This window comes from Medicago truncatula, chromosome 7 (genome assembly GCF_003473485.1).
Source record: "Medicago truncatula cultivar Jemalong A17 chromosome 7, MtrunA17r5.0-ANR, whole genome shotgun sequence".
Lineage (NCBI taxonomy): Eukaryota > Viridiplantae > Streptophyta > Magnoliopsida > Fabales > Fabaceae > Medicago > Medicago truncatula.
Genome location: NC_053048.1, coordinates 52102141 through 52114344, shown reverse-complemented (window position 1 = coordinate 52114344; position 12204 = coordinate 52102141). Strand labels below are relative to the sequence as shown.

The 12204-nt window shown below is 32.3% G+C and overlaps 1 protein-coding gene across 2 annotated transcripts; it reads right to left on the bottom strand.

The window, feature by feature from the left end:
• Positions 1-3159: 3159 nt before the first annotated feature.
• LOC11442053 (mRNA cap guanine-N7 methyltransferase 1) lies at positions 3160-9348 on the bottom strand. 2 transcript variants are annotated; one of them, XM_003625968.4, is made up of 14 exons: positions 8784-9348; positions 8579-8659; positions 7959-8098; positions 7805-7873; positions 7645-7716; positions 7169-7270; positions 6601-6657; positions 5978-6116; positions 5748-5812; positions 5614-5664; positions 4130-4192; positions 3905-4028; positions 3618-3679; positions 3160-3522 (listed from the first exon to the last, which is right to left on the bottom strand). In XM_003625968.4, the coding sequence occupies exons 2-14, from the start codon at positions 8652-8654 to the stop codon at positions 3424-3426; spliced, it is 1119 nt and encodes a 372-aa protein (XP_003626016.1). In that variant the 5' UTR covers positions 8655-8659; positions 8784-9348; the 3' UTR covers positions 3160-3423. The 2 variants fall into 2 exon arrangements, with proteins under 2 accessions (XP_003626016.1, XP_024627018.1); XM_024771250.1 differs by lacking the exons at positions 8579-8659; positions 8784-9348 and having other exon boundaries at positions 7650-7716.
• Between the last annotated feature and the right edge of the window lie 2856 nt (positions 9349-12204).

Genomic DNA, 12204 nt, shown 5'->3' with positions numbered 1-12204 from the left:
ACTGTTGCTTCTCGAGTTGGGTGCAGAGTGGAGAGACAAAAAAAATAAGCTTTTCAGTTTTGAGTCATGTAGGAGTAGGCACGCTGATCATGGTTGGGAGAGTGTTGGTATATCAATAGGGAAAATTAAACTTGAATATATTCAACAAATGTTATTTTGAAGTGGCTAAATCCAATTGGCATTGCCACCCACCAACCCATACCATACCTTTTTTCTTTTGCCAATCGTATCAAAAGTTATTATTGGTATCAGCACATAATGCAAGACATGAAATACTACTAATGTGTGCTGTTAAACTGGATTCTGTTAATGCTACTATATGGTGTATATATCTGTCACTCAAAAAGGACTTGGATTTTATGCAGACACATTGTACTCACGTAGTCATAAATCTCAACCGTTAGATGATTGATACATAACATACATAGAGTAAAGTAAATAGGAGAGTAAAGGGAAGAGAAAGAATCTTTAATGGTTATTTTCAAGTAACTCATTTTTAGTTTTTTTTGGTTACAACTCATTTTGAGTTTTATCCTTATACAAATCATACTTAAGCTGCCCACATTTTAATTATTTTTTTATTTGTATGAAATTATTTTTTATTTCAATGCTACTTTATCTAATTAACTTGCTTTAATAAAATCTATGCAAGTATGCAACCAACTTTACCATGTAAAAGATGTTACCATTAGAGTTTCAAATTCACTCTCTTATGAAACCTTCTTTGATGTCATTGGAGATGTTATCAGAGTTTCAGTAGAATATCAAAGTAATATTGTATTAACAACAATGCAAGACAATATTAATAACGGTAAATAAAAATACAAGATATAAATGCTAAAAGTGCAAAATAATAAATTATTTTTAATTTATTTGCATCCCTATATATTTCATAATTAGTGTCACATTTAGGGGGGGAAAGAAAATGTCTTGAAAAAAATGACATTTTCAATATAATATTTATTATCTTTTTTCAGTTGTACCCCTAATTTGTAATATACTACTAGACATCATTTTCAAGTCAATGTATTCTACTTTTGCATGCATCTATGATAATATTAATATACACCAATAATAAGATTAATGTAATATATAGTAAGCTAGTGTGATAATTATTGTGGGAAAAAGGGAGCAAGATATTATCTAATATACTCACATAACAAATCACAAAAGTCAGTTACATATGCAATGTATCTATCCCAACATCATGACGAGTAACCATATTAATTCTAAAAAAATAAAAAAAAATGAGGCTTAACGAGTCTCTTGACTTGTGGTTGTGGGTATTGATGATGCAATCCAATAGATAGTAATATGTTATAGAGGAATATAAGTTTGGCTTATTTGTTTTGCTATACTTATTCCTGCTACTTTAGAAAAAGTTGAAGGCTATGAATAATTCGCATGAAAGTGTGGACATATGACAAAATGTCCAAACTCCAAAGTTAAATCAGAAAGTGAGAAAAGAATCTTGGTCATTTTACCAATTGCAAGTTTATTATATAGTACTACTTTCATGCTTTATCTTATTTTTAGCAAACGAATACAACTTTCTTTTTGCATTATGATGATGCTCGAAGAGACTATTTGGAAGAGGAGAAAAAGCAAAACAAAAGAGAAAGAGAGTGCCAAAAAAAGATCGACAAGCTTTACTATAGTCTATAAACATTAGCATTTTTATATGGTGGAAAGAACTATCATTTCGTTCTATCTACATTATTAATTTCTTTTTGTGAAGGTCTCAAATGAACATATATAATGAATTCTGCGGTTGGCCTTCTTTATGCACGCCATTTCTAGTTCTAGGCAAGTTAGGTAGATGTGACGTATGCTCACCATTGACTAGGCTTAAAATAATATAGATTAGTCCCGCAAGAATAACTTAATTGGTAGTTGTAAGAATGTAAGAATATTGATATGCAAGGATTTGAGTTTGAATAAGAGATTCTCTACTTCTTCACACTTAAGATGTGTGAGTCTAACCACTATAATTTTTAACCAAAAAATGATATAAAGTAGGGCAAACGAGTTGAGAAGTATAGCACATTGTTTTCATTCATAAACCGATCATATATTTTGATCGGATCAATTCTTTAAATTTAAGTTGTATCTAGACTTGAACTAAACGTTTGTCTTGTGACAAATACAAGACAACTTATTGGTTAATGTGGTTTATAGGTCGATCAAAGGATAAGGATGGTATCAACTGATTAAAACTCTATTTGGTGAAGGGAGTTGAAATTTACCAAAAATGCGAGAGTTTAATCGTTGAGCATGCTCCCTTTATGAATCATGCACGAGTATTTTGTATTAGGGGACCAAAAACCAACGAAAATTAAACTCAAGAGAGAAACTTTATCCACTAAAAATAAAAATAAAAATAAAAAATGCTAGTACGAACCTCAATTTGTCAAAACGCACAATTGATTGTATTCCACTAAAGTATTGTTTATAGAGATGTCGGAGTTTTAGACTTTCTTTACACTCACTCACTAATCTCTAGAAATTGTGAATTGTAGCTTGGAAAATAAATCAAAATACTGTATACTGTTTTTGTGGTCAGGTTGCCTTGGACTAAGGAGGAGCACAGGATATAATTCATAGAGGGCTTGAAATGCTTGGGAAAGGGTAACTGGAGAGGTATATCTAAATATTTTGTAACAATAAAAACAACTCAGGTTGCAAGTCATTTTCAAAAACATTTTATCCGTCAGAAAACACCCTCTTAGCCTCTTTAATTAAGTAATTTGAAATATCTCTCCACATAAAAAATAATTACATATATGTGCATTTGATACGAGGTACACACATTACTTTCAACTTTTTAAATTTTTACTATCTTACTGTGTAACAAATTTTCGCAGCTGGAGTGTGGAAGTAACAAAACGAGATTGGAAGCATTTTCTGAACCAATTGAAGCTTTTGGTCGATTATCAGGAACAAAATTTGACTGCATACGTTATCTGCTGAAAGGATAAATTTTCTTCCGCATTCTCAATATTCAGTTCTCAAATTTGTAAACCTCAAAGTGCACCACCTGATTTAGAAATCAAACTTGCAACTCCCATGCCATAAGAGCCTACAGAGGATAAAATTTTATTTTTACAGATAATTTTGAAATTATCCCCTTTCTTTCCACTTTATCTCAGTTTTCGAAAGTTTGTAATAAAATGCAAATAAGACATTCCCTTGGCATTAGTATGTGTTTGTAAATTACACTGTCTTATTTAACACAACAAGTTCTATGGCAGAAAATTTACTTTAATTGCTAATTACCAACCTAAAAAATTCAACAAAATTTTGCTAAACAACAAGATCGTGAGATGAATGGTCCTGGCTCATACAAATTGGCAATGCAGGCTATTTAGTTCGATAACCTTCTAAGAAAACCAAGTATTTGGTTTATTTTTTTATTTTTAGCCTTCAAAAGTCATTGCCGATATATGTTATGTCTTCCTCTGTAATATGCATCAATCCTCGATCTTTTCTGCCACTCACTCGGTTTTTGTCAGGTTGACCTCGCTGTTGGTTTACAAGAAAAACCGATTTCAACCAACAAATTGACAAATGATAAAATATTAACAAGAATCAGTCAAGTCAATTACTTTGCTACTGACCTTTCTCAATACAAATGACATGTATAAATACGCTGCTTCCCATTCATCAGCCGATAGTGTCCCTGAAAAAGAAATGTCACTTAACCTATAAATTATTGACATATAACGGATATCGAACATGACACTAACACGTTGACACCGGTAATAATTTGAAAACATCAAATAATTGAGTATATCGTCAGTGTCGTCTCGGTGTCAGACACCAGACACACTTTAATTGAGAAGGAAAAGTGATGTTTAATAAAGTTTAATGGAAATTGAAAAAGCATAAGCACAAATGGTTATACCTTGATCTTGGTTGCCATCCCCCAACGCACCAAGTCTTTGCATGAGGTCCACAAATTCGGTTCGTTTCATATACTCGTGGACAAATTCATGCGAGTTCTTTGCGAAAACAAGCTCAAAATCATACTGCAAAATTTAATCAAATGCGAAAGTCTAGAAATTTTAGTTTTAGAAGTTGAAGGTGGGATTAGGTGAAATTTTGCAGTTTCACAGGCAGTAATATATACCTCTTCAGCTAATGACTTGAATACGTGAAAGGGGACAATCCATTCAGGACAATCAACAGCATCCTACAACAAAAGGTAATGTCTTAAATGGGGGCATAAGTTTTAAAAATAAGGGTGTAAATGAACTTAGCTACTTGTATCTCTTCGAACACGGATAGTTAAATGTTTGGCTAAGCTCGTTAACCTAAATTTGAGATTGAGCTCGACTATTGGTATGAATCAAGTTCAAGCGTTACAGGCTGACATTAAAGACTCGTGAATAGTTCGATTATATATACTTACTAAGGCTCTCGCTCCTCAACCCAAGACAAAATAACTAAGCCCAAAATAAATTGATGATATTATGATAAACATTATGAAATGAACTGCTCCACCAATAAATTGATAATATTGATTTATTGTTTTGGAAATAATAGAGCTTTATTGAGCCTTAAGATCTACGTCGCATGTATATGGTCATACAGGTACAACACGGGATTTCTACAAAAACTAAGGTGTGGGTAAATTAAAAATATACAAAGAAGTGTTGTAATTTACATCATAAATCAAAATAGAATTTGGAAATAAATATATAGAATAAAAAAATTTGGATAGAAAGAAGATAATAATAACATAGCACGAGTCAGGGAATTGTGATTTATATAGTAAAAAAATAGATTTTGGTATGTATTCAGTACTTGTACCAGAAGAGTATCAGGTATGATGCTCTTGCATCATATGGTATGATGCTTTTGATTTTTTGATCTAATGGTATGCTGCTTTTGCATCAGTTTATAAAAAAAGAAGAGTATCAGGTATAGGTACGGTACCCGGTACAAATATGACAAGAACTTCGAAGTACCCATTCAGAGCTTAAGAAGTTAAGAGTATTAAAACTAATTTTGAAGTTTATTTTTTACGGTAAATAAGTTATGAATTTTTTATTTACTGGGTTATGAAATGAAAATGTAATGGTCTAAAATAATATAAAAAATAGCTAGGCTCGTTTAAATAAATGAGTCAAGCTCAAACTTTACTCTTTTTAACAAGTCAAACTTAAACTTTTAGTTGGACTCGTTTGAATAAATGAACTAAGCTTAAGCCACCTATTTTATTTTACAAATCAACTCAAGCTTCAAGTACATGGTTCAGCCCGACTCGTTTACATTCCTATAGTTTAAAATGTGCAAAAGAGCAAAATGGTACTAAACAAGTAACAAATGTGTTGCTCAATGCAAACTCAAACCCACTTGGGTTGGGCTAGGAGTTTTGGCTTGGGACCTTGGAGTGTGCTCTTCTTCTCACAAGGTCTCATGTTCAATTCTCCTCGATGGACTAATTTGGCTACTTCAAAAAATAAAAAAAATGCTAACTTCATATGTAAGAATTCTTGTGGTCATGCATCCTAAAGTAATTTGACATGCAATCTCCCAATCAGTCATGTGTTATAGGGAAAGAACTATTAGATGCTTAGAAAAAATTTGAAGAGTAAAAAGAAACCATACCTCCAAATGGAACGTGTACTTAATTCCAAAGGGATGGGATGATTTAAATTTCTGAATCACATGAGAAATTTGGTTAGATGTAGACTCATGCTATAAAAAATGATAAAGCAGGATGATCAGGAGCGTAAAATTACTTTATCAGAAAATTCTTCGTCAAACCAAACCGAGTAGACACTATTACCAAAGGTCAACCCTTCAGCTGCATATTCACATCAGATTTCCATCAGATTTGTTTCCAAACAACAACAATCACAATGTAACTAAATGAGGTCAGCTACATGGATCAATTGATGTCATATAGCTTCATCAATAGCTAAATTTATTTTGAAAGAATAGTAATTAAAATTGTATGTGCATTAAAAACCTTCTCTAAGCTTCTTGGTAATCACATTGGCATCTGGCATAGTTCCGATGAAAACGCCTCCTGGACGAAGTAAAGCTGACACATTAGCTAATGCTTGCCGAGCACGTGCCTCTGTAGACCAGGAGTAATGCAACGCAAACTGCAGCATTTAAAATGTTTCACAAATTAGAAATCAACACTTTCAAGATGCAAATAAGTTTGTGAGTTGAATGTACTAAGCTAAAAGAACGTAAACGAAACAGTATGGCAATATTATTTGTAAGTTGTACCGACAAAACAGGATGGTGATTTTGATATTTGAAAGAGAAAAAATGTCTGTCATATCAAGAATCTAAATATAAATGGTAGACATATAACTGCATTAACACGTTTCTTTTCATTTGTATTAGGGAATCGTTGTAGAACAGGGACTTCGCGAGAACAAATCTAGATGCGAAGAGTGCAATAAAAGAAATGTACAGATATTTAACAAGAATATGGAACAAAAGTTGATGCAGTGCAACAAGGTAGTTTCTGCGAGAGACTGCTTCTATAGATATCACATTTACTAGTAGCACACATCTTTTTTTATCCCTGCGTAAATACATGAATGATGTATATTAACAAAAGAGTCCATTATTTACCTGACAACTACAGATATCAAAAGGAGCATCTTCCGCAAGAACTTTGTCCAAGCGAACCTGAAATTGTAAATGACATGAACATACTATTAACACTAAAAAAAATACATAAATCCTTATCGAAGCTGAAAATTGGATCACTTTCTCTAGGTGACTAAACATTTAAAAGTTATAATTTTCTGGTTTTGAAGTTGCCATGTCAAGAGGTATGGAGGTACAGTATGCTAACAACACTTGTACATTCAGAAGAAAAACAATAACAGAGAAAGAGAAAATTTATCAAAAACGACGCAGTATGTGTCAAAATCTTCTTTAAGTTTACCAATGCACAATTACAATCATTTTGTATAGAGTGGTTTTGAGAAAAAGGAATTTGACAGAAAGAGAAAAAGTTGTAAATCTAATATTCCATCTATTTTTGCAATATCTTCTCATTTTCATACCCTTTTCAATTTGTTGCCAAAGATTGTGAATGTCTATGAGTAATGTATAAACCGAGATTGAATGTTAACTATAAAACATAAATTTACCAAGCATAAAATTAAAGATTTTTAATAAAAATAGTAATCACCTCATAACAATCTCCACATAAGAGGCGAGCAGGAAATGTAAACTTCTTACGTCGCTGATGATGGTCGGCATCACCATTGTAACGGGTACGGCAATCTTTGATCTGCACAGATTGTTGAGCTTAGACTACAAATATATGGCAATGGCAAATAGCTTGGAAAACAATGTTTCCCTAGAATTAGGGGAATATATAGTTACATTGGCAAATTTACTGCCACTAGCAAGGACATAAAAATTTATATCAATGTTTTACAATTTGAAATAGAAATAGTGTTGTTTACTAAGCAAGAAGACTTGTTAATAGAATGAAAAATACAGGGTTCAGTTAAAAGTGTATCCATAATTTGTTATCTAGAAATGACTTGAAAGATTGTGTTGAAAAATATTTATTTAAATGCATGTTAGTATGATTTGAAGGAAGTGGTTATATAAACAAACAGGATAAGGAAAACCAGTACAGAAAATTTTAACACTTACTGAACCTTCAGCAATGTCAATACCAACATAATATCCAATTTTGGCCTTGTCCCATTTGATAAGATCACCACCCTGGTGAAAAGAAAAAATGAAAGGTAAGCCAAGAAATTGGGGATGAGTTGCCGTATATAAACAAGAGCTGAAAACCATTAACACCTACCTTGCCACAGGCAAGGTCAAGTACTGCATCTCCTCGGCAAGCATAGAGTTGAATTAAGACACTCTTAATCTGTTATATAATAGAACTACATTTATTACAAAAATCATGCAACACTGGTGACAACAAAATCATATACAACAGAATACTCACATACCCAATTATTAAGTTTCTTCAAATGAATTATTGGACTAGCTTCTCGTTCTTCCAGGGTCTGGTTGGACCTTGCACTATAATGATCAGCTACTTTCCGAGCGTAATTCTTTGTGCTTTCATCCTCCAGGAAATTTTCATCACCTAAACAAAACTAGTGTAAGCTTTCACCAGGAAAAAGGAAAGAAAAGCACACATGCTACAAATATGGTAATTGGTAACTCGTCATAAAGTTTGTACGACGTAGAAGCTATCTACTTCTAGTTCTTTCTAGTATTTCAAATAGTGGTTGCAGTAACGCTTACAATCGCGTCACGATCCTCGAAATGGTAGAGAATTGCAGTTAAATGCAACCGTTGCAGCCTCAATCACGGCAGCGTTGAGGTTTTGGCAACACAAAAAAACCGTTATGCCACGGTCCAAATTGCAGTATCAGACCTTTGCTTAAAATCCTTGTTTTTACTTTAAAATATTGAGTGATACAAACAATTCATATGCAGAAACTTAGTATTACAAAATTAGGAGAACTTTGATATACATTAAATTATTAATTCAGCAAAGCTCAATCTGATACTTTTTTTTAACAACTATAGTAGCAAAAATGGGAGGTGCAAAGAGCAGTACCTTGAGAATTATGTCTAGGTTTAGAATGAGGTTGACCAAATGAGCTTGAAGGAGATTCTCGGTATCCTCGTTTCATAAGACCTGCAATAATTAAATATATTAAGCCTAGTCCGAATTGCGTAATCAATTGAATAGAGATATAAACAATTGAGAAATCCAAAAACCCTAAAAATGCACAATAGAGATTTTGGGAAGATTCAATTACCTGTGTTGATGCTATGTTACTTTTGGAGGTTTCACGCGCGAGAAAGAAGGAACGTTCGCGGTTTGCGTGAGTGAGGGAGAAGGGTGTGGGGTCTGTGGTGGCGCTTGGGAGGCTGCAGCCGGTGATTTGTGGCGGGGAGCGGTAGGGAGTATCTGTTTTTACGGTGTGAAAAAATTGAAGAAAAGTTTACTATAAAATAAAATAGTCACAACAATTGAGGTGCGGTTTGGTTGGAGGATTAACGGCGGCGGTGGTGGTTGTTGTCGTCGTCGTCGCCGCAACAGTGGTGGTTGAGTTTGCGGCGTTTGTGGTTGATTGAGGGGTTAATGGGGGATTTAAAGGGGTTAAAGAGATTAGGAAGAATTATTCTTTCTTCTGTGTTGTGGTGACTTGATGGAACTCAGATTTCATTTTTCAGATATTTTAATTACTGATTTTTTTGTGATGTTGTAAATCTAAGGTTTGAATTTTTTGTGAATTTAAGTTTCAATTACAGAGAATGGGTTTAAGTTTTTGGAAAGAAAAAAATCTGGAAAAAAAGTTAATGAAGAAATGAGGAAGAAGAAGAGAGAAGATGAAGAAAAGTTAAAAAAATCACTCTTACATATAAATTGACATGTAATCAAATGATTAAAATCACATCTAAAAATTTAGATATTAAAAAATTAACGGATATGACTACGTTAGTAAACGGAGGAAAATTTATGGGATTAAATTGAGACACTTTATAGTAGAGGACCAAAATGAAAACCAAAAATAAGTTAAGGGACGAAAGCATTTATTAAACAAAAAAAAGTATAACAAACCCAACAAACATGCTTATCTTTTTGAAAGAAACAAAATATGTTTTTTTTTTTGTGGTCAGGTAGCTTAGTGAAGTTGGGTGTGCACGGTTCGAATTTCAGCCTCTGCATAAAATAATGTATCGTCCTACCAACTGAGCTATGTTTATGAGAGTTATCTTTTTTAATAACAACAAATTTTAACAAATATAATATAAACTTTTATCTTATAACAATAATATTTTTTTTTTGTGGTGGTCGAGGTTTAAACCCGGACCTTGCATATATTATATGCATTATTGCTATTAACTAAGTTAAACTCATGGGAATCAACAATATAGAAGAAAATTTATTTAAGGGTAAAATTGAAAAGGAGAAAAACTCAGCCAAAAATTATTATCCATTCACATATATTATATTGTTCCTATCATAGTAGGATATTCATATTTTAATGGTATTTATTTTTTTAATTAAAATTTAAAATAATATTATTAAAGGATAAAATTGTAAATGTGATAGTTTTTTTGTGGTGGTCGGGGTTTGAACCCCGACCTTGCATATATTATGCATTGTTCATACCAATTGAGTTAAGCTTACAAGGACGATATATTTTTTTTTTTAAACATATGCAAAGAGCATCAATTCATTAAACAAAAAAAGTACAAGATAGCAAAGGGGGCTATACCAAAACCTTTTCAAAAGATGTTAAATCGAAAATCAGGCATACCCAACCTATTTCAAATGTACTCTCCCGTAATGAAATCAGAGATAATATCAGTCCAAAATAACTGAAAAGAAGAAAAAGAAAGACTCAGGTTTGCAAGCTATCAGCACAAACATTCCCTTCCCTATAGATGTGTGATACAAAAAATCTCATACTTTTAAGCCTAATTATACAATTCTGCCACCTGTTATTGAGGCACCAAGGGATCACTGAGTTTGACCTGATGCCACTCTGACAGTTTAAATGAAGGGTAAAATACGTGAGGAAAAAACATATCAAAACTCATGTATTCTTCTCTTTATATATAGTATTATAAATACACGTAAGACAGACACAAATATCTAATTTCTTTATTATGCTAACACATGCAAATTACAGACAATATATTTTTTTAAATTTATATTTTAATTAAAATTAGTTAGGTTTTAATTAAAATTTGGCTTAATTGCTATTTTAGTCCCTTAACTAATTGTTTGGTATCAGTTTGGTCCCATAACTAAAAAAAGGTCCGTTTTGGTATTTTAACTTTTGCTCAGTTACTTGTTTTGGTCCTTTCCGTTAATTTTATTCAAAAAAAACGTTAGGGTTTACATCAACTTCATCTTCATTCCCCCTTCTTCATCATCTTCATGCTACCTTCATAAAAAAACTCATGAGAAAAATTCAGAATTGACTCACATGAATGTTATTCAAACCCTAACTTTATTTTTCTCCCAAATTCATTTAATTGTTGTGAAAGGGTTAACTCAAATCCAAACCCTCTCTTCCCCTTTTTCTCATTTTTTTTTGCTCCAATCTAATACCCATATTCCTCTATTTCACTCTTTGCCAAACACAAAATTATCATCATCTTCGTTTCAAACACAATCCCAGAAAACAACATAAACAATTTCCTTGTTGTGGCAATTTTTACTGTATCTGGATTTTTGTTTCAGATGTTTGTTCACAAGGGACAATACTTCAACATGTTCACCTCACTCTTCCCAATTTTGGATCTTCTGAATCAAATCAGCTTAAAGGACAACAACAACGAGAAAATCACACCCATTGTTATGGATCTGCGGAACTGTCTTTCCTTTTAAATTTTCGAAGAATTTTTTTTGGGGAAATTGATGAATGGGTCTGAGATTTTTGTTTTTTAGCTACCATTTATTAATTTTGTTCTTGGTTTTGAATAATATGAAAGAAAGTTTAAAAATTTGGGATTATTGTGAAATGGGTCTGAAATTGTTGTTGTTGCAAAAGCTTTGGATTTTCTTTTATGGGTTTTATGGATTATTTCATGAGGATGAAGATGTTTTATGAGGGTTTTTTGTATGAGAGGATGATCATGATACCGAAATTGTTGTTGCTACTATTATTTGATTTTGTTGCTGTATGAGAGGATTTATGGGTTACTTCATGATGATGATGATACCAAAATTGTTGTTGTTGCTGCTTAATTTAGTTGATGCTATTGTTGTTGTTCTTCCTATTATTTTTCCAGAAATAGTTGAAGGAGATGAAGGATTGAGATGGAGAAGATGAAGAAAATAAATCCTAACGTTTTTTTGAATAAAATTAACGGAAAAGACCAAAACATGTAACGGAGCAAAAGTTAAAATACCAAAACGGACCTTTTTTTAGTTATGGGACCAAACCGATACCAAAAAATTAGTTAAAGGACTAAAATAACAATTAAGTCTTAAAATTTTATGTATAGATTTTTTTTGACAAAGTATAGATGTTTGTGACGTTTAAACTTTTATCATTTTCAATGAAACAAACAATATAACATTCTTATAGAAAAATTTGTTTAAAAAATACTTGAAAAGAATGAAAAATCTAGCCCAAAACATATTCACAACCGAGTTGATTCGGTTAGAGTTTGATGATAAAAATGTAGGTTGGGTGACAAAATCGACCTGTTGAGTTT